The sequence below is a fragment of the Misgurnus anguillicaudatus genome, chromosome 13 (genome assembly GCF_027580225.2).
Source record: "Misgurnus anguillicaudatus chromosome 13, ASM2758022v2, whole genome shotgun sequence".
NCBI classification, from domain to species: domain Eukaryota; kingdom Metazoa; phylum Chordata; class Actinopteri; order Cypriniformes; family Cobitidae; genus Misgurnus; species Misgurnus anguillicaudatus.
The window spans coordinates 14,789,945-14,810,622 of record NC_073349.2 but is presented as its reverse complement, the minus strand read 5'-3'; the positions used below and the strand labels follow the sequence as shown (position 1 = coordinate 14,810,622).

Sequence of the window (20,678 nt, the reverse complement as noted above, 5' to 3'; positions counted from 1 at the left end):
AATTGAACTTGGCTACGCAGCATGCTAAATATCGTTGCACGAGCTTGCGTTTCCGGTCTGACTCATTCGCATGAATGCACATGAATGGAAGTCAATGGAACAAAAACTCTAGCGTGACCGGCCCTTAACAAACTGATGAGTTAAATCAGGGGTTTTCACTTTTATAAGGTTTTTCTCTTATATAAGGAGACATCTAAAACATTTTGGGAGGTGGGTCGCGAGGACTGCAGTTGAGAAACGGTTCTAAGGGGTTTATAATGAATATAGTCATACTTCACTGAAAATCATCACAAATAAATGAAAGCCACACAGTATTGGCATTTTTATTGCAAATACATTTCTGTGCCACGTGACATGATCATGCAAACATGTGTATCACCCACAGTTTTTAGAGACTAACACAACATCTTAAAAAAGCTCAGTCCAAAGACAAAACAATTGTTACAGAAGGGTGCAGACAGGAACTATTGCTGTAATAACACGGAAGTGATTTCCAAAACACTGCAAATCATAAACTCCATAGCCTAAGACCCTTTAAAAGAATCACAGACAGCCCTTGGCAAAAAAGCTGCACAGTGAATGCTTTAAATTGAGCTTTTCTAAACTATAGTTTGACCTACAAAAATTCTCATTTATATTTTTATTGATCACAACAACAGAATTCAATTTTTATCCTTAGTAAGTATCAGTCAAACTCGTGCCGTGCAGCATTTTTCTAAAGACCAAAAGGTAAAGGATGTCACACGTTACAATCTTCATTCCATGATCTGTGAACATAAAGAGTAAATGTATGACATGTTTTGCATTTGTTTCTGATAGAACATACGTTGTTGGCGAGGTGTTACAGCTTTTACCTTAACAATTTGTGTCTCTCGGGTGCGAACCCGCAGCTTGTTGACCTGAGATTCGGCCATATCTGCCCTTTCTTCAGCTTCATCTAGCTCGTGCTGGATCTTCTTGAAATGGGACATATTGCAGTTGGCTTGCTCCTCCTGTCACACAATAACCAGATGCATATCATACACAGTATAGTCTGTGCTGTAGCATAGGTTGCATCAACTAATACATATAAGCCATTTCATCCTTATGTGCTGAGTGGATAAATAATTGAGTTTGAACACTGAAAGAGCTGGAGATTTGACTTAATAAAATACATACTGCATCCTCAGCCTGCCTCTTGTAGCTCTTCACTTTAGCTTGTAGTTTATCAATCAGATCCTGCATCCTCAGAAGAGTTTTCCTGTCCTCCTCTGTCTACAGAGAAAAACCCAAATCTTCATTCACTCCTAAAAAAACCTTTCATGCCAATTTACAGTTTAAGAACCTTTTATGAAACAGAAAGGTTCTGTGGGTGAAAAGCCCAAAAATGGTTCTTCAAAGGCATTGTGATGCACTTTTACTTTGAAGAGTATGCTATGTGTTATACCTGGTACGTGAGCTCTTTGATTCTTCTCTCATATTTGCGTATTCCCTTCTGAAACTCTCCACTTTTCTTCTGTTCAGACTCCAGCTCTCCTTCTAGCTCTCTTACCTGAGAAATGAATTGTTTTCACAGATAAAAATTAATCCACACAATCCATCATACTCATAAGCTGGAATTCATTTGTCGGGTAAACCCACCCGAATTTCCATTTTCTGAATCTGTTTCTTTCCTCCCTTGAGAGCGATCTGTTCAGCTTCGTCCAGGCGCATCTGGAGATCTTTGATGTTCTGTTCCATGTTCCTCTTCATCCTCTCTAGGTGACCGCTAGTGTCCTGTTCTTTCTTCAATTCTTCTGCCATCATGGCTGCCTAATGACAGAAGTTATAAAAGAATTGGTAGTGAAACAGTATGTTTTTGTTTCAAGAAAATGGTTCCTTTGAGAATTCCTTTAAAGAATCTTTTATTGGATGGTTCCTTGGGGAACCAAAAATGGATCTTCTATGGAATCGCTGTGAGAAAAACACCCTTTTGTGCACCCTTATTTTTAAAAATGTAGCCCTAAGAACCAAAAATGGTAGCCCCAACCCATCGCTGAGAGACACCCTTATTTTTAGAAAAGATAAGCCCTAAGAACCAAAAATGGTTAATCTAATCCATGGCTGGGCAACTTCGGCCCTGGAGGGCCGGTGTCCTGCAGAGTTTAGCTCCAACTCGCCTCAGCACACCTGTCTTAAAGTTTCTAGTATGCCTAGTAAGACCTTAATTGGCTGCTTCAGGTGTGTTTAATTATAGTTGAAGCTAAACTCTGCAGGACATCGGCCCTCCAGGACCGAAGTTGCCCATCCCTGATCTAATCTATGGCAGTGTTTCCAAATCCTGGTTCTCCAGCACCCCCTCCCAGAAAGTTTTAGATGTCCCCTTATTTAAAACACCTGATTCAACTTATCAGCCTCCTTTCAAAATGGTAAACACGTCTCCCTAACAAGCTGATGAGCTAAATCAGGTGTGTTTAATAAGGAGAAATCTAAAACATTCTGGGGGGGTGCTTGAGGACCAGGGGCCTCATTTATAAAATGCTGCGTAAAAAGCATCCTACATTTGATCTTATGATCATTTATCAAAAATGCATACGTGCGATTCATAAACCGAACATACGCGCAGAAAACGCGCGTACCCCTTTCAAATCTATAAATCGCAAATGAACTTGAATTTGTGCGCGCAGCCGAGCAGTTTCAGATCTCCGCCTTTAAACGATGCCTAATTAATGTCATAGACATAAAAGGGCTCTTGTCAATGTTTAAACCCAATTTGAAACAGAAAGAATGGCTTTTATTTCCTAAAACCTAAAGCAATCGGATAAGCAAAAGTGCGTACGTCTGCTCAGACCCTGACGTGGCACTAAGCACTTTTCCACGTCAAAGACAGTTTTTATAAATATGAACTTTGCCGTGGATTTTTGCGTACGCACACTTTATAAATGAGGCCCCAGGATTGGGAAACACATTCTATGGAATCCCTGTGAGAAAAACACCCTTTTATGCATCCTTATTTTTAAGAGTGTAGCTTTAAGAACCAAAAATTGTTAATCTATGGGATCGCTGTGAAGAATCCTTTTATGCACCCTTATTTTTAACAGTGTAGCCCTAAAAACCAAAAATGGTAGCCCTAACCCATCGCTGTGAGGCACCCTTACTTTAGAAGTGAAGCCCTAAGAACCAAAACTGGTTCTTCTATAGGATTGCTGTGAGGAACGCTTTTATGCACCCTTATTTTTAAGAGTGTAGCCTTAAGAAATAAAAATGGCAGCCTTAACCCATCGCTGTGAGGCACCCTTATATTTAGGAGTGAAGCCCTTAGAACCAAAAATGTTTCTTCTATGGCAGGGGGGTCCAAAGTCGGCCCTGGAGGGCCAGTGTCCTGCAGAGTTTAGCTAAAACTTCCCTCAACACACCTGCCTTAAAGTATCTAGTCTGCCTAGTAAGACCTTGATTAGCTGGATCAGGTGTGTTTGATTAGGGTTGGAATAAAATTCTGCAGTGACACCGGCCCTCCAGGAGCAGGATTGGACACCCCTGTTCTATGGGATCGCTGTGAGGAACCCTTTTATGCACCTTTGTTTTTTAGGAGTGTAGCCCTAAGAACCAAAAATGGTAACCCTAACCCATTGCTGAGAGACACCCTTATTTTTAGAAAAGAAAAGCCCTAAGAACCAAAAATTGCTAATTTATGGCAGGTTTCCCCAAATCTTACCCTGGAGGGCCGGAGCACTACAGAGTTTAGGTCCAACCCTAATCAAACTTACCCACCTGTGATTTTCTAGTGATCATGAAGACCTTGATTAGCTTGCTCAGGTGTGTTTGATCAGGGTTGAAGCCAAACACTAGCCGTTTCTCAATGTCAAGGAAGGATCCTCGGAAGCTAGAATTTCGAGGATGCTACGTCATCGACGTCCGTCGAAGGACTGTTCCATGGTCGAGGATCCTCAAAATTTCAGCCAAGGACTGAGTCCTTCGTTCGAGAAATATCCCATACACAGGAAAGGATGCATATTTGTATCCTTCGCGCTCTTCACGCACTGAAATCACCCACAATCCTATGCGCGCAGCACCGAAAGCACACCTTTCAATCACGCAATGACGTAATGATGTGCACTTGTTAGCTTGTTCCATTTAACGTGTTCTCCGAATGCTTAAAAGGAGCCTCGCCTAGCCTCTGAAGGAAGTGACTTGTAAGGACAAGTCCTGCCAAGGAAGTATCCTTGACATTGAGAAACGGCTTCTGCAGTGCTCCGGCCCTCCAGGTTAAGATTTGGGGAACCCTGATTTATGGGATCGTTGTGAGGAACTCTTTATTTTTAAGAATGAAGCCCTAAGAACCAAAAATGGTAGCCCTTACCCATCGGTGTGTGACACCCTCATTTTTAAGAGTGAAGCCCTTAGAACCAAAAATTGTTCTTCTGTAGGATCGCTGTAAGGAACTCTTTTATGCACCCTTATTTTTAGGAGTGTAACCCTAAGAACTCACATCAGTAATGGCTTTCTTTGCCTTTTCCTCAGCATTGCGGCACTCATGAAAAGCATCATCCACTTCACCAGACAGCACAGACAGATCACTCTCCAACTTCTTCTTGTGGTTCAACACTGCTGTGTTCTGTATGGATTAATGGATTGTAGGTTAAGTTAATAAAATCAGATTTTTCCTTGATTCAAAAACATGCAGAGTTGACTCTAACCTGAGTATGCAGAAGACTGACTCTCTCAGTCGATTCCAGAAGCTCATGCTCCGCAACTTTACGTATGCGGTCTGTTTGCTCCACCACTCGACGTAACTCCTCCACCTCTGCTGTGAGCAGGACATTCCTGCGATCTGTGACCACCACCTGCTCCTTTAGTTCTTCACACTGATGTGTAGTCTCATCCAGTTCCACTTGCAGGTCCTGAGATGAAAGACCAAATATAGTTGACAAAATGATCATGTTTGGGAGAACTATACCTTAACATTTAAAAGAGGTACCTCAACATTTAAAACGGGTATTATGCTGCAATGCCACACAACTGTGCGTTCTTTCTGTCTCACCTTCATTTGAAGCTGTAGGTTCCGTACTAGTTTCTGGGACTCCGCAGCATGTCTGTTGGCATGATTCAGTTGGATCTCCATCTCATTTAGATCTCCCTCCATCTTTTTCTTTACCCTGATGGCCTCATTACGGGCCCTGGTCTCAGCCTCCAGCGTGGTCTTCATGCTGTCCAAAGCTCGTTGGTGGTTTCGACTGAATTGATAAAAACACAGTTTGGAGTAAATCTCTGGAGGTGTCTTGATAGTGAAGTTTTCTTATGTTAGAAAAAAGGTTACTTACCGGATAGTATCAATCTCTTCGTCTCTTTCTGCAAGCTTCCTCTCGACCTCAGTTCTGACCTGGCTGAGCTCAAGCTGGACACGTAGGGTCTTGCTCTCCTCGTGCTCCAGAGTGCCCTGCATTGGGATATTAGTTGTCACGTTAGATGTCATGAATGAACACTAAATTGACACACAAATTATATTTATAAATTTAAACAAAGCAGTGAATATGAGCTATACATTTCTAAGGAAAATAACCTATGATTATCTTGGCATTGCTAGCACCACACTACCAGCTAAGCTATAGGAAAGAGTACATTATCTTCTCACACCAAGGCATTATTATAAGATGTAAGAATAGGTGCCAATATGTCACCTCAGCCTCCTCTAGTGCTGCTTGAATGTCACTCTTTTGACTGTCCAGTGTCTTCTTCACCTTCTCAAGCTCGTGGATGGTCTTGTTACCTTGACCAATCTGATCGGCCAGGTCAGTGATTTCCTCTTGCAAAGACAAAAAACATATTGGTTTGTCTTATATTTAAACATATTCTGGTGATCCAAAATATGATCTTAGGGCAAACCATCAGACAGGCGTACAGGTAGGTGCTTAAGCATATTAGGTGTGTGTAGAGTCCTTGTACCTTGCAGATTCTTATTCTCTCTTTTTATCGTCTCCAGTTGATCAATGGCTTCTTCATATGAGTTTTTCAGCTTGAAGAGTTCTGTGCCGAGGCTGCGGGACTCTTTCTGAGAGCTCTCCAGCTCTGCCTGTGTCTCCTCAAACTTTTGCTTCCATTCAGAAAGAACCTGAATAATTAAAACACAATTCGTTTTAGGAATAAAAATAGTAAAAACATCAGGTTTTATGAAATCAAATTATATTTGCCCTGACCTTATCAAAATTGCGTTGTTTTTTGTCCATTGCAGTAGCCACGGCATTAGATCTCTCCACGTCAACCATCAAGTCTTCAATCTCAGTCTGCAGACGATGTTTAGTCTTCTCCAAGGAGGCACACTTGGCATTGGAGGCTTCTATGGTCTCCTCAGAAGCCTGGAGTCGGGCAACCAGCTTCTTTCTGAATGCAAATAATGCAGCTCTTAAATCTGCAGTTCTTTTAGTTTAGTGAGCAAAATGGTTTCTTTGCATTACATCACAATAATGAACCTTAAAGCGTTTGAAACAACATGAGGGTGAATAAACACAGCAAAAAATGACTTTCTTACTTAGTATTTTTGTCCCGCTTTCCGTAAAAATATCCAAAAACTCCTAAACCAAGATGAATTAAAGGTGCAGTGTGTAATTTTTAGAAGGATCTCTTGACAGAAATGCAAAAAATACTATACAAAATTATATTATCATGGGTGTATAAAGAGCTTTCATAATGAACCATTATGTGTTTATTACCTTAGAACGAGACCTTTTTATCTACATACACGAGGGTCCCCTTACATGGAAGTCGCCATTTTGTGCCACCAAGCCCTTAACGGACAATTTTTTTACTCCGACGATGACATGTTTGTCTGGTGGCAGCTACCGTACCTTTTCTATGTGTTTCAAAAGCAAGGGGTGAGCAGTGGACTACGCCGTTGGTTGCAATTCGCAACCTAGCCACTAGATGCCACTATAATTTACACACTGCACCTTTAATTAAATTAAAATTCCTGATGAGCAAAATGACCCAGGAAAACAAGTCTAGTTTTTAGACAAAAAATATAAAATTTAAGTGAATTTGTGCTAAAACAAGCAAAAATTTGTCAATGGAATAGGAAGAAATTTCTCGAATTAAAAGTGTTTATGAAAAAAGTAAACTTATTTCAAGAATTTTTTTCTTATTCCATTGGCAGATTATTATTATTATTATTATTATTAATGTTTTTGCTTGTTTTAAGCACTAATTTTATATTTTATATATAAAATTATAATATTATATATGTCCTCAATTTTTTATATTTTTTGTCTAAAAACGAGACATATTTTCCTAGGTCATTTTGCTCATCATGAAAATACATCTTAATTTAAGAATTTTTATATATTTTTATTGAAAACAAGACAAAAATACAAAGTAAGAAAGTAATTTTTTTCACTGAGAATTTTATCTTTTGGGTGAACTATCCCCTTAAAGGCATACTCCAGCCAAATATCAAAATAACCCCATTATTTACAAACCGTCAAGCAATCCGAAAAACATGTCCATCTTCTTTCAGACAAACACATTTGGAGTTAATTTAGTAAATGTCATTGCTTTTCCAAGCTTAAAGGATACAGGAATCAGGGAACAACTTCTGACTTTAAAGCCCAAAAAGTGCATCCATCTTTCATAGAAGTAATCCACACGACTCCAATGGGTTAATAAAGGTCTTTTGTGGGTAATTGATGCGATATTGTAAGAAAAATATCCATATTTTAAACTTTATAAACTATAATAACTAGCTTCCGTGTTCACGCGATTCACGAAAGTCACTGCACAACGTACCCATGGCAACGCTCACTACGCTAAAATTCTTGTGAATCCAAGATGGTGTCCAAGAAGCTAGTTATTACAGTTTATACATTTTGAAAAAGCATCAATTACCTGCAGAAGACTTTTATTAACCCATTAGAGCCATGTGAATTACTTCTGTGAAGGATGGATGCACTTTTTTGGCCTTCAAAGTCAAAAGTTGTTCCCTGATCCCTAAGCTTGGAAAGCTTGGAAAAGCAAGGACATTTAGTAAAATAATAAATCCCTTTAATAAATATAGCACAATAGATCAGGCCCTTACTTGGCATCCTCAAGCTCCTCAGTTCTTTGAATGGCATCAGTCTCATACTTTGTCCTCAACTGAGCGATCTCAACATTAGCTTTAGATAAAGCGCGTTGTAACTCGGATCTGGCCTCCTGCTCCTCATCGAACTGCTCTCTCAAGAGGTCACAGTCATGCCTGGAGGACTGTACAGCATGAGCTAATCCATTCTTTGCCTGACACAAACACAAAGTCAGACCAATGAACAGCAATGCAATATTAAAGAGATAGTTTATCCAAAAATGAAGATTCTGTCATCATTTGCTCACCCTCATGTTGTTTTAAACCTGTATGAGCTTCTTTATTCTGCTGAACACAAAAGAAGATATTTTGATAAATGATGGTAAGCACACAGTTGATAATATCCACTGACTTACTCCATAGTATTAGTTGGGTACTGTCAACTGTGTGCTTATGGTCGTTTTTCAAAATATCTTATTTTGTGTTCAACAGAATAAAGAACAACATGAGGGTGAGTAAATTACAGAATTGTCCTTTTTTATTTAAATGAAGTGCACTCAAGTTGAGTCACACTGTTAGAATATGTTTTAGCAAAATTATTTCATTGATAAGTCTACGTAAAGCTCATTACTATATATATATACAACAATACATCCAGTGTATCCCAAACCAGGCTTACTTTGCATTCCTCTTCCAGCTGTTTCTTTAGCTCTTCCAGCGTCTGGTTGAGTGAAGTCTTTGATCGCTGCAGCTGCATGACCAGAACATCTCTCTCTTCCAGTCTGCGACTGGCCTCGGCTGTTACCAGAAAGACTGCATTTATATTTATGCATTTGGAAGATGCTGTTATCCAAAGTGACTTGGTACACTATACATTTGATCAGTATGCGACCTTACTAACGCAAAGTTATCCAAAAACTGAGCTACGGGAAGAGATGGTGTAGGACACTGACCATTCTCTGACAGGGTTCGTGCTTTTAGAGAGGTGACGTCCATTAGCTGCCTCTGGAGTTCCTCTACTTTGCTTTTAGACTCAATTAATTGGTCCTCATACATCCTGCACATTTTTTCAGACGTAGACTGCAAAACAACAGTACTTTTGTTAGGAGAAATGTATCCTTAACTGTGAAATTCATATCATTCAGAGGATAGGAGCATCAAATTTTGACTTTACATTGATTTAAATCTTTGACCTTTGACCTTACCCTGTCAATATTAAAGATATCACAGGTAATATTTGGCAAGATGGTCTCCCAACATGCCCACTACTTAAAATCATTTTCTTCATGAGTAAGCATGTCTTACTTTGGCTCTGGAGAGATGTTCAAGGTTAGATGCCAGATCATCAGACTCCATTCTAGCTTCTGCCTTCTCCTTCTCCAGCTTCTGTTTAATCCTCTGCAGGTTGTCAACCTGTTCTCCCATCTCAGCCACAGTGTCCGAATGCTTTCTCCTCAGCATGGCCATGGTGGCTTCATGATGCAGCGAGGCCTCCTCTAAGTCTCTCCGCAGCTTCAGAAAGTCAGTCTCACGCTTCTTATTCATCTCAATCTGGGCAGTGGTGGCACCTCCTGCTTCCTCCAGACGTTCACTGATTTCCTCCAGTTCCCGTGACACATCGGTACGCTGCTTTTCAACCTTTTGTCGAGCTGCTCTCTCAGCCTCCAATTCCTCCTCCAGCTCTTCTATACGGGTCTGGAACGAGTTGTTCATAAGCTTACCTTATAACGGTTTATGCTGTTAAATATCTAATTGCGTTGACACTTAGCTAAATAAATATTCACCTGTAATTCTTTAACTTTCTTTTGCAGTTGTAAAACCATAGCTTGCTCTTCCTCAATCTTTGCACCTATTAGACTCATTTCATGGTCTTTCCTATAAAAAATTACAAAGTACAAACTTTATCAGAACCTGGACTCATATAACCAGAAAGCATATGTGTGGCACAGTACTTCGAGATGCTAAGACTTTTTAAAACCTCACTTTTTCAGTCTGTCCTCAAGGTGCTGTTTGTTGTTCTCCAAATCCATGGTCGACTCAAGGGAAAGCTTCAGATCTCCCTCCATCTTCCTCTTCGCCCGCTCCAGATCAATACGTACTTTCTTCTCCTGTTCCAGAGAGCCCTCTAACTGTTCCAGAAAGAAAAATGTAAAGTCTGAGTAATGTATGCTAGATTAGCCAAAGATTGACTATTATGTGAGCATCTGTGTTGTTATATTTTTGCCATTTTAATCTTTCTACAGGAGAGTAAAGTAGTGAGAGGGTGCCAAGAGAGGGGAACACTTCTGGGAAGCCAGGACTAAAGCCCAGGACACATTGCACGATTTTTCCTATAAGATCATTACATTATCACACTGTGTGACATGAAGCGTTTAAACTTGGGTACGGCAAGCATTTTGACTGTACAGTGATGACACCTATTGGATCATAGGCTGTGATGGCTGCAACTCGCGTTAGCGAAACGTCATCCGCATGCGCTACTGCTAAACAAATACCTGTATGCAGATCGTAGCAGCAAACACACTATGCACTGATTATGCTAAATTTCTGACACTGTCAGAAAACTCTCATAGGCTATCTTTGGTCGCAAGACTTTGAACCTCTCTCACTGTACGACATAGGATCACCAATAAAGAGCCACGATCACAGAAATCGTGATGATTGTTTCACGATTGCAATCTTTCGCCTGGGACCGGCAAAAATTTTGCAGTGTATCCAGGGCTTTAAACGCCCATAAAGCAGCTATGCAATCACTGTCTACTACGTTATGGCTCATTAAGTTTCACTTTTACTTGCACATTCACTTAAGACTCACACCAAACGCAATAGAGGTGGCAAAAACGCACTATTCACGCGTAGTTGTACGCTTGAACATTTTTGGTTTACTTGTTTCATTTGCGCGTGAAATTCTAGTCATTCAAGACATTCACAAGGAAAGCTCCTGATTGGCTAACGCAGCAATTGTTCACCAAAGTTGAGATTTTTCAACTCGCGCATTTCCCGCGGCAATGCTCAATTTGTGTCATTTGCGCGAACTAGGCGGATTCGCGCCTCATTTGCGCCACAAGACCTCCAGACGCGCGTAAATGCTTCTTTACATTGACTTAACCTTGAAATCATTCATGCCAGAAGCTCTATTCGTGTTTGGTGTGAACGCAGCATTAGGCTTATCCCATAGGGTTTAACTGAGCTCACTTCATACTCACATCATCCACCTGCTGCTCCAGTTTGATTTTCGCTTTGGACAGCATGTTCACTTTGTTCTCCCCGGCTTGCAGGTCTTCCATAGCCTGCATATGGGCATCCTGGAGGGCTTTCTTCTCTTTAGTCAGCTTGGAGATGGTTTCATCCAATGTAGCCATCTCCTCCACCAAGTTTTTAACCTGAGGGTGAGACCATGTCAAACAGCAGAAAAGGAGAAGATCAGCTGATCAATAAAGGAGCTAAAGCAGTCCCATCTATATGGGTAAGCTGCATTACCTTGCACTCAGTGACATGTTTTTCCTTCTCCACCTTGGCCAGAGTGATTTCCAGGTTATCTAGATCTTTCTTCAGCTCTATACACTCATCTTCCAGTTTGCGTTTCTTGGCTAGGAGGGTGGAATTGAGCTCCTCTTCCTCCTCAAGGCGCTCCAGCAGCTCTTTCATTCTTCCCTCCATCTGAATCTTGGTCTTGATCAACAGGTTACAGCGCTCCTCAGCATCTGCCAGGTTATCTTGTTCCTGGGGTCAAAATGATAATGTTTAATGGATAAGGGTGCTATATTTAACTGAATCATATGTTATATAAGGGTGTGGTTATGATAAGGATTCAACACTCACAGCTTGAAGCTGGAGGGAGAGGTCATCTTTCTCCTGCACTAAAGAGACCTGTCTCTCCTCGAATTCCTTCCTTTTGACCTCGGACCTTTCCAGAGCCTCCTTTATCTTCTGGAACTCCACCTTCAGTGCAGCCAGTTCCTTCTCCGTGGCTGCGCTCCTCAGCAAGGGTTTGATCTTGAAGAAAAGACACATCCACGGCCAGCTCCTAACCTCGTAAAAGGCACGAATGTTCCATTGAATCACCGTTGCAGCTTCCCTGTGTGAAGATATATTTCGGATGTTGATCGAGTTTGATCAAGTTAATGAAGCATTGCAGATACACAAAACATCAGGTAAAACACTTGTAAATGCAAATATTGAGGAGTATATGGATAAGGAAGGTGACTTCTTTTAAATTCTTAATGTTCAGGTATGAAAAAAGCAGCATCCATTTTGTTGCTTGCACCTCATACACCCCGTCCTTGTTGTTCTAAATTAGCTCAGTATGTTTAGCACCAAATAGGGCCTGACTGCCACACGCCATTGTGTCGTGCGGTCTATATCAGTAATCCCACTGTGACACTGAACATGCCTAAAGAGTAAATCAATTCTGCATTGCTGGAGCAGCAACGCAATCAGGGACAGTCAAAGGTCGAGCAGAAGTCGTTGATTATCCGAATCCATTCGGAGAAACAAGAGGACTTAATCCCCTGTCACCTGGACTGGCATTTCAGCAATTTCCCTACTCCCAGTCATATCCCTTCTAGACAAAAGAGGGTTATTTATATTAAAGAAGAGAAGGAGACACTGGTTAGGAACCGTAAACAACTGGTATGGGATACATGACCCACCTCCACACCTGCTTTTGTGAATGCCATTTGTGGTGGAGGGGCTTTAAGCAGCTTTTAATGTAGCGACCAAACATACACACACAGACACACGCCAGACACACGCCACACCATAGTTCGCATACACACCAGACATTCCTCCCATACATTTGGATGCACACTCTAAACAGTTTATCACCATGCTTAAAAGCGACTCAAGAAAGCCAGATCTGCAACTGGACACTTTTCTCACTCCGTGAGTAATAGCAAAACTATTTGCTTTTGGATTTTTAGACGCCAGTCACCAGCGTCGGTTCTTAACGGGCTCCAAGTGGCATCTTACGTACTTTTCAATCAGCATCTTTATGCGTTCCCTCCTCATCACTTTACCCCTGCAGAAAGCCTGCAGCAAGGTAAGGATCTCAGACAGTCGTTCATCTCTCATGTCCTCCAGTTGACCAAGAAGTCCTGCCTTGAAGAAGACCTGATGGAGGAAAGATTCATAGTGTTTGTTAGGTGGCCCGAGCAGAGCTTTGGGTTTCTAAAAATAGTCGTAATAAAAGAAATGAAAGAGGATTCACGAACCTTGGTGTGGCCAAACTTGTATTGCAAATGATCAATGTCCAAAGAACCAAGAAGCTTTTCCACAGCTTTCCGGCTGTCCACATACGTATCCTCCGGGATGGCCAAAGAATTCAGAATCCGGTAGCTGAAAATTCAAAAGTGTTGGCTTTAAATCTTAAAAGCCTAATCTTCATTCTTATATGATCCAGTAATAATGAGTAGGAATCAGCCTGATCTCATATTTATCATATGATCATCCCTAATTCCAAGTGTGACCTGTGAGGAAGAACTTACCGCTGCTTAAACTCTGCGTAGAGAATGCGATTGGGGAATCCCTTCCTGCAGATGCGAATTCCTTCCAGGACACCGTTGCAGCGAAGCTGGTGCAAAACCAAAAATGGCTCCATTACGCCTATACGAAACATGAGAAGAAACAATGATGTTCGAAGCAGGTTTGGAAGATCTTTGTATAATGAAAGCAAAATACATCTCTACACCTTGACCTTTGTACTACCTGAGGTCTTGGTCTCGTTGGGAATAATGCATCGCACAAAATGAGGCTGAGTGCTTCTCAGATTTTTCATCAGCTTGTTTAGATTCTCCTACAGTGAAAAGGAAAGAGAAAGATCATGCAATTTGCAGTACTTTGTGTAACGTAAAGATTTCTACTGTAAATCAGTGCTAATACTACTAGGTCAGATTATAGTGCTCCTGTGGCTCCTACCTGTGTTTTGGATCTGTAGCTGGTGAAAGCTGAGCCAGCACAGACTTGAAGTGATGTTCATGAGTCAGATAACCTAAACATCACTGCAAGTCTTAACTGGCTCACTCTCTATTTCCAAAACGTATGTATTTGATTTCTACATTTACTAATCTGGTTATTGTGGCAGATTAAAGCACATGCGTCACCAACCTTATGTAGCTGTGACACGGTTTGGAAGGACGCACTTTTCTTTCTCTTCTCTTTGCTCCCTGGCTTTAAATCTGTAACAGTACACGTGTAAAAGACTTTAACACAGCCTGAACCTGTTTTTTAAACCATGTTTTTGAGCAGTTGCTTTAAACATGCACCTGAATCCAAGCAGATGAAGTTCTCGAAGAGGCACGCCATTAACTTGTTGGAAGACCTCTGGAAGATTCCCACTACTGTGTCATTTAGAGGATCCCTGTTTTTGTCAAGCCACCCACTGATGTTGTAAGGCACCTGGCAATGTATATGCATAGATGGGAATTACAATGAAATATAGTGACAAAGCCTAATCCAGGCTTTTATCCTAAGGCATAAGGGTTTAAACCCTTGAGCTATGGCATTTGTGCCTTTAAGCAGGGCACCCAACCTTAGATTCTTCAAGATTATCTTTATTACTTCAACGGCACCACTGCGTACTATAAATCGCATGACTTATTCCATTATCCCCAGTTGTCCAGGCAAATAAAGACTCTATGGTAAAAATAGCTGTATGTAATATTTGTGTAAATGCAATGTTATTTCCACTCACCACTCCAGCATAGTGCACCAACTCAAAATGGGCGTCATATTTGCGTTTTTTGTCCGGTCTTGGTCTGAGGAAGTTGGGAGACTTGCCAATGTGATTGTCATAGAGTTTAGATTTGAAGCTGCTATCTGTAGATTTAGGAAACATGCACTCCTCCTCGAGTATGGACAGTATGCCCAGTGGCTGCAAAGAAGTTAAAGAATTAGTCTGATATACCTTATCTTATACAAACCTATGTCAAATTGTAAAGATATCAACCTTCTCTATTAGATCAATGCAGGCCTGTAGGTCTAATCCAAAGTCGATGAAGGTCCACTCGATCCCCTCTGTCTTATACTCTTCCTGCTCTAGGATGAACATGTGATGGTTGAAAAACTGTTGCAGTTTTTCATTTGTAAAGTTGATGCAAAGCTGCTCGAAATTGTTGAACTGTTGGAAAAAAGAAAGAGAGTTGATTTGAATGCTCTCAATTGAGCTACAGGAACGTATGATGGTAAAGAGACAAGACTTGCATCAAAGATCTCAAAACCAGCAATGTCCAGCACTCCAATGAAGAACTGACGTGGGAGGGCCGTGTACAAGGTTTTATTGATTCTGCCAACCAGCCATTTAAACATGCGGTCGTATACGGATTTGGCCAGAGCACCAACTGAATAGGTCACCTGCGATTACAAAAAAGTGAGATTTATTTCTGCGTATATACAGTATCTCTCCAAAGGACATCTATAGTATTGTGCTGACCTGTTCAACCGTCTGTCCCTTGACTATGTACTCATTGCCCACTTTAACTCTTGGATGAAGCAGACCCTTTATGAGGTCAGCTGAACTGATCCCCATAAGATAGGAGGCTTTGTCTGCACCTAGGGAACAAAACCACAGTGAATCAACACTGACCGAACCTACTGAACATCAGACATCTGTTTATGTGAAAATCCCTCTTACTTTCAGTGCCATCTGCCTCTGCTTGCTCCTCTCTCTGCCTCACTTTGAACTTCATGTTTCCAAAGTGCATGATGGCACCAACTAACTTGTAACAGCCGTACTTCTCCTCTGGAGTGAAGCCGAGGGTATCCATTGCATGCTAGATAGGATAGGAGAAGATCTGATCTATATGGTCTTTAAGGTTTAATGTGCGGAGAAAAAGGATCTACACTTACATCAGTCCCAAGCAGCTCATCTCCATCATCCATGTTGTCCACAGTTGTGACCCCCTGCGAGCAGAAGTGGTAGTCAAAGGGATTTGATGATACCAGCAGCATGTCTGTTAAACAGATTAGAAGATTTTTGGTTTGTGCATAGCGGATATAGATGGTATTTCAATGTAAACATTTGTTTTCTCAGAATACCTTGAAGTTCTGGTTTCTTATGTGAGAGGATCTGGTAGTAGATGTGGTAACTTCTTTCTCCGGCTTGCTGAAAGATCACTCTGGATTTTTCCAGAAGATCTAAACAATGAAATATAAATGAAGAACGTGGACTTGATAGAATCATAATCATGTATTTAACCAACACTTACAGATGTCAATATCAACAGATGCGAGTTTCCCGGAAGGACCAAAATGGATTCGTATGAACTTTCCCTGTATTAATGAAAGGAAATAAAGTGAAACAAAGAAGAATATTGAAAGCACATTATTTATATCTTATAGGGGTGGTTTCCCAGACAGGGATTAGCTTAAGCCAGGACAAGGCCTTAGTTTAATTAGGAAATAACTAGTTTTAACAAAAATGCCTTACTAAAAACATTACTGATGTGCCCTTTGAGGCACAACAAAGGGCACTGATGTATTTTAAGATATGTCACTGCAAGTTGTTTTTAGTTTGGACAGCTCTTACTTATATTTTAGTCTAGGAATAGACTAATCCCTGTTTACTTACAAAGCGGGATGAGTTGTCATTCCTCAAGGTTTTGGCATTGCCAAAAGCTTCCATAGCTGGGTTTGCTTCGATGACCTGATCCTCTAATGTACCCTGTGTGTATGAATACAGACATATTAGTGTGTGAGTTTACCAGACACAGTGCATTTACCCCCCAATCTAAAAGTGGACAAAACAAAATGGAAATGAAAATGAAATATTATCTTGAATGATCGGGATGGAATAGATGACATCTGGGTTGATTTTCAAAAAAAGGAAAGAGTAAAAGGTTGAAAAACGAGACAATAGGAACGGGGAAAAATAAAAAAGGCAATGTAGATTGGTGTAAAAAGGGTTTCTAGGAACATACTGGAGCGGGAATGTAAAAATAAGGTAACAAAGCTCTCAGGGTCACTTCTTATCGGTTAAAAGGAAATCTGTGAATGTAAAAGGAATATTTAAAAATGAAAACCCTCAAGACGTAGAGGGGAAAAAGACAAAGGATAAAGATGGGTGATGACCAAAAAACACTGAAAGGAAGTTTCTGCCCTTACTCCTTTTTTGCCCCCAGCTTCGCCAAGAGCTGCTACAATGGCAAAATACTGAATTACACGTTTCGTGTTGACAGTTTTGCCAGCACCGGATTCTCCGCTAGGCATGGGGAAAATTATGTGAAATATACATGAAATTTTATGGTATAAAAGGAAAAACGCAGAACCCAGTTTTTTATACCGCTTCATAATTGAATAAGAAGCAAGACACAAAAATAAGCATTTGCATCGTTGTAGATAGATGTGAAATGGTGTTGTGGAGGGAAACTTACGTGATAAGCATTGACTGGTTTTCACGATCTACAGGGAAAAGAACAAAACGCTAAATAAGTAAATGCTAAAAAATACAGATAATGAAATGCATATAAATATCAAGTAGGTATTACGTAAGGAATAACTGACAATAGGTGATGCAATAATTCAAAGGACCAGAGTCAATTATTATGTTTATACCACAGTTCCCACAAACATTGCTCTGGTGGTTATTTTAAGACATTTGACAGGTTGGGTGTGCATTTATCGAAAAATAATCAACACCCAACATTTCTCAACCAATCAGAATAAAGCATTCAACATGTATTTGGTAAAACAATGCACAGAGGAATATTACATTTGAAAGCAAAACTGAAATATAAGTACTTTTTAGCATGTCATTGTAGGCATTGTCAGCTATGGAATAGATGTGAGGTGGAACATCTGAGCGACGCTTCCCCTTATACGCCGCAACCACTTGAGCAGAGTAGACGGGAAGCCATTTGTACGGATTAACCGTCACACAAAAGAGCCCTGAATATGTCTGTGGACGGATAGTGAAAAATACAGCTGAAAACTAAGACAACCCTGAAATTCAGTTGACAGAAACTTAATGCATTAATTATTCTGAAACCCATATAGAGGGAGATACAAACTGGGTTCTCACATAGATCATCCAGTAACTGTAACGACGGCGGAGGTTGAAAAGTACAGAGGCTTCGTTGAGGTGTGTAAGCATGGCTATGTCTTCTATCATGTCAAATTTTGGTGGGTTCAGCTGCTGAATATCATTCTCTTTCACTGTTATAATCTGTTGCAATGAAAGAATTTCATCAGCGTCTTATGTTACCATTGCAAAACAATATGTTGTTACTGAAGCTGACATTTTTTAATTCAATCACGCTTTCAGAACATACAGTATTGTTGTTTGAGTAAATTTATGGTCACCCTAATTCAAGCCTTACTAACCTGTCCATATTTGGTCTCCACAGTAACTTTGTCTCCATTTGTATCTTTGATCTCCACCTCGGTGTAGGCATCTTTCTCATCCGGAATCCAAACACGTTTCTTCCCTTCACATAGAAGCATAAATATGGTGTAAATTAAATAAACTATCATGCTACTTAAATGAAGATATGCTATTGATTTCTTACACTCCATATAATGAAAACAGTACATACATTTATTAATATTATTATTAGTATTATTATTTAAAAATACTTATATATTGTAATGATTTGCACATAATAATATAAAATATATTTTTATTTTATTAGGTTACGTTATGTCATTATGTACAAGTAATTTCAACATTACTGAATGTATAATACAAACTCTCAAAGTACTAAGTTCAGTGCATTCAGACATGATATTTTTTAATAGTAAAATAATAAAATAATTTTTACACCCAACACAAAATACAGATATGGGACAGTACCATCAAACGCATGGGCCTGTGCAGCCAGTTGTTCCAAGTTGGTTTTACGCAGGAATGTGGCCGCGTCGCCGAACTCCCTCAATTCCATAAAGCGGGACATGATTATGTCTTCAGGTCCCCAATCTTCACTCAAGCACCTGGAATGTCGTTAAGGCAAAATCTCCAGTTTGTATTGTTTCTCAGAGGCATTTATTGCAGTTTTAAATAAAAATGTCTAATCCAGAACTATTTGGGACATTTTTGAATTCTTCAAAATTGTCACATGCAAGATGAATCATCAAAATGCACATCTCTATCCAAATGGCATGCATTTGAGTACTAACCTCAGTAAAGTCTAAACGGGTTGGCCTCTAAACAAGCGCCCCGCACTCCTTTTATTGTCTCTCCCAAGGTCAGAGTTGGGGAGATATGTTAGATATCCCCATGTGTCCCTGTGTATTTAGTTGCTCATTGGTCGTGTGGCCGTGCTGACCGGCCCTTCGCGATCACAAAAGGCAACCAGGTTTGACAGAACCCTACTGTAAGCGGGTTATTTTTAAAACAACTTTGTTGTTGATTGTGATTTATGCGCTGCTGTCCAAAGGTTAAATTCATGACCTCTTTCTGCACAGGACTAAATGATGTTATACTGGATTAAAAAATGTAAATCAACAGGTGTCAAATTGTGTACGTCACATATACAGTAACGTTTGTTTCCACAAAACACTACACTCTAAAAACAGATGTGTCAAAAACAACACAGTCCGCGTTAGTAAACAAACTCAGTGTTATTATTGGAACAACACATTTTGTGTTACTTTTTACACAACTTTTGTTGTCACTTTTATTTATTTTAACACAAAATCAACATAAATTTAGACATTATGTGTTAAAATGACACATAATGTGTTAAATAGCATAATACAAAAACATGTAAAAAATAACTACATCCTTTTTAAGAGTTAGAGCCACAAAATATTTTAAGTTTAAAGGTGGAAAGATAATTGCTATGACACAGGTTTAGACCATTTACAACATAAAACAAACAATATACATCTAAGATAGTGCAAGAAGGATCTAAAAGGGTTTGACTTTGCATTTAATTTTTTTTATAAAGTTGTTATAATTTATCTGTGACTTTTTATTTTTATTATTTTTATGTAATCTTGTATGCTGATCTTAAAGGATTGTTTATGTTGTTATGAAGTATCTGCAACTTTGTTTTATTATTTTGATGTTGATGTTATTGATCTGAAAATATTTTTTAAAGTTGTTATTAATTATTCATGAGTTGTTATGAATTTTCTGTAACTTTGATTTATTTATTTAAAATGATTTTTTATGTTGTTATGTAATAACTGCAACTTTGTTTTATTATTTTGATGTTGATGTTATATTGTATGCTGATCTAATAATATTTTTAAAGTTGTTATTAATTATGCATGAGTTGTTATGAATTTTCTGTAACTTTGATTTATTTGTTTGATGTTATTTTGTATGCTGATCTAATAATATTTTTAAAGTTGTTATGAATTATTTGTTACTTTCATTTATTATTTTAATGTTATTTTGTATGCTGATAAACATATTTTTAAAGTTGTTATGAATTATTTGTAACTTTGTTTTATTATTTTGATGTTATTTTGTATGCTGATCTGAAAGGATTTTTTTTTATTTGTTATAAATTATTTGTAACTTTGATTTATTTGATTGTAAGTTATATAGCTACATGTATACCTATATGTCCTGAAATGTGAAAAATATTTGAATCTCTATGGCACAGGATTCTAGATGAATGTTTTTAATAGTTTATGAATGGATTCATTATTTATCGTGAAAAGACTAAGACTGAGCTCTGGGAATGGATGACATTACTGGCTCTCCATAACACACTATACCTTAAAGACT

General features: G+C 39.3%; 1 protein-coding gene across 2 annotated transcripts; it reads right to left on the bottom strand.

Moving 5' to 3' along the window:
• Positions 1 to 309: 309 nt before the first annotated feature.
• myh7bb (myosin, heavy chain 7B, cardiac muscle, beta b) lies at positions 310 to 19,272 on the bottom strand. Of its 2 annotated transcripts, XM_055189068.2 has the most exons (43): positions 19,115 to 19,272; positions 18,792 to 18,928; positions 18,323 to 18,426; positions 18,021 to 18,164; positions 17,741 to 17,897; positions 17,374 to 17,401; positions 17,105 to 17,201; positions 16,572 to 16,664; positions 16,210 to 16,273; positions 16,040 to 16,138; positions 15,851 to 15,954; positions 15,636 to 15,774; positions 15,435 to 15,553; positions 15,206 to 15,355; positions 14,952 to 15,122; positions 14,697 to 14,876; positions 14,269 to 14,401; positions 14,111 to 14,181; positions 13,712 to 13,799; positions 13,492 to 13,609; positions 13,219 to 13,342; positions 12,981 to 13,117; positions 11,828 to 12,083; positions 11,486 to 11,728; positions 11,212 to 11,388; positions 9,989 to 10,134; positions 9,790 to 9,880; positions 9,311 to 9,700; positions 8,959 to 9,085; positions 8,685 to 8,803; positions 8,024 to 8,220; positions 6,153 to 6,336; positions 5,902 to 6,067; positions 5,637 to 5,761; positions 5,280 to 5,395; positions 5,000 to 5,192; positions 4,656 to 4,859; positions 4,448 to 4,573; positions 1,621 to 1,791; positions 1,427 to 1,531; positions 1,159 to 1,254; positions 855 to 992; positions 310 to 767 (listed from the first exon to the last, which is right to left on the bottom strand). In XM_055189068.2, the coding sequence occupies exons 2-43, from the start codon at positions 18,889 to 18,891 to the stop codon at positions 756 to 758; spliced, it is 5,802 nt and encodes a 1,933-aa protein (XP_055045043.2). In that variant the 5' UTR covers positions 18,892 to 18,928; positions 19,115 to 19,272; the 3' UTR covers positions 310 to 755. The 2 variants fall into 2 exon arrangements, with proteins under 2 accessions (XP_055045043.2, XP_055045045.2); XM_055189070.2 differs by lacking the exons at positions 17,105 to 17,201; positions 18,021 to 18,164; positions 18,323 to 18,426; positions 18,792 to 18,928; positions 19,115 to 19,272 and having other exon boundaries at positions 17,741 to 17,841.
• Positions 19,273 to 20,678: the final 1,406 nt, after the last annotated feature.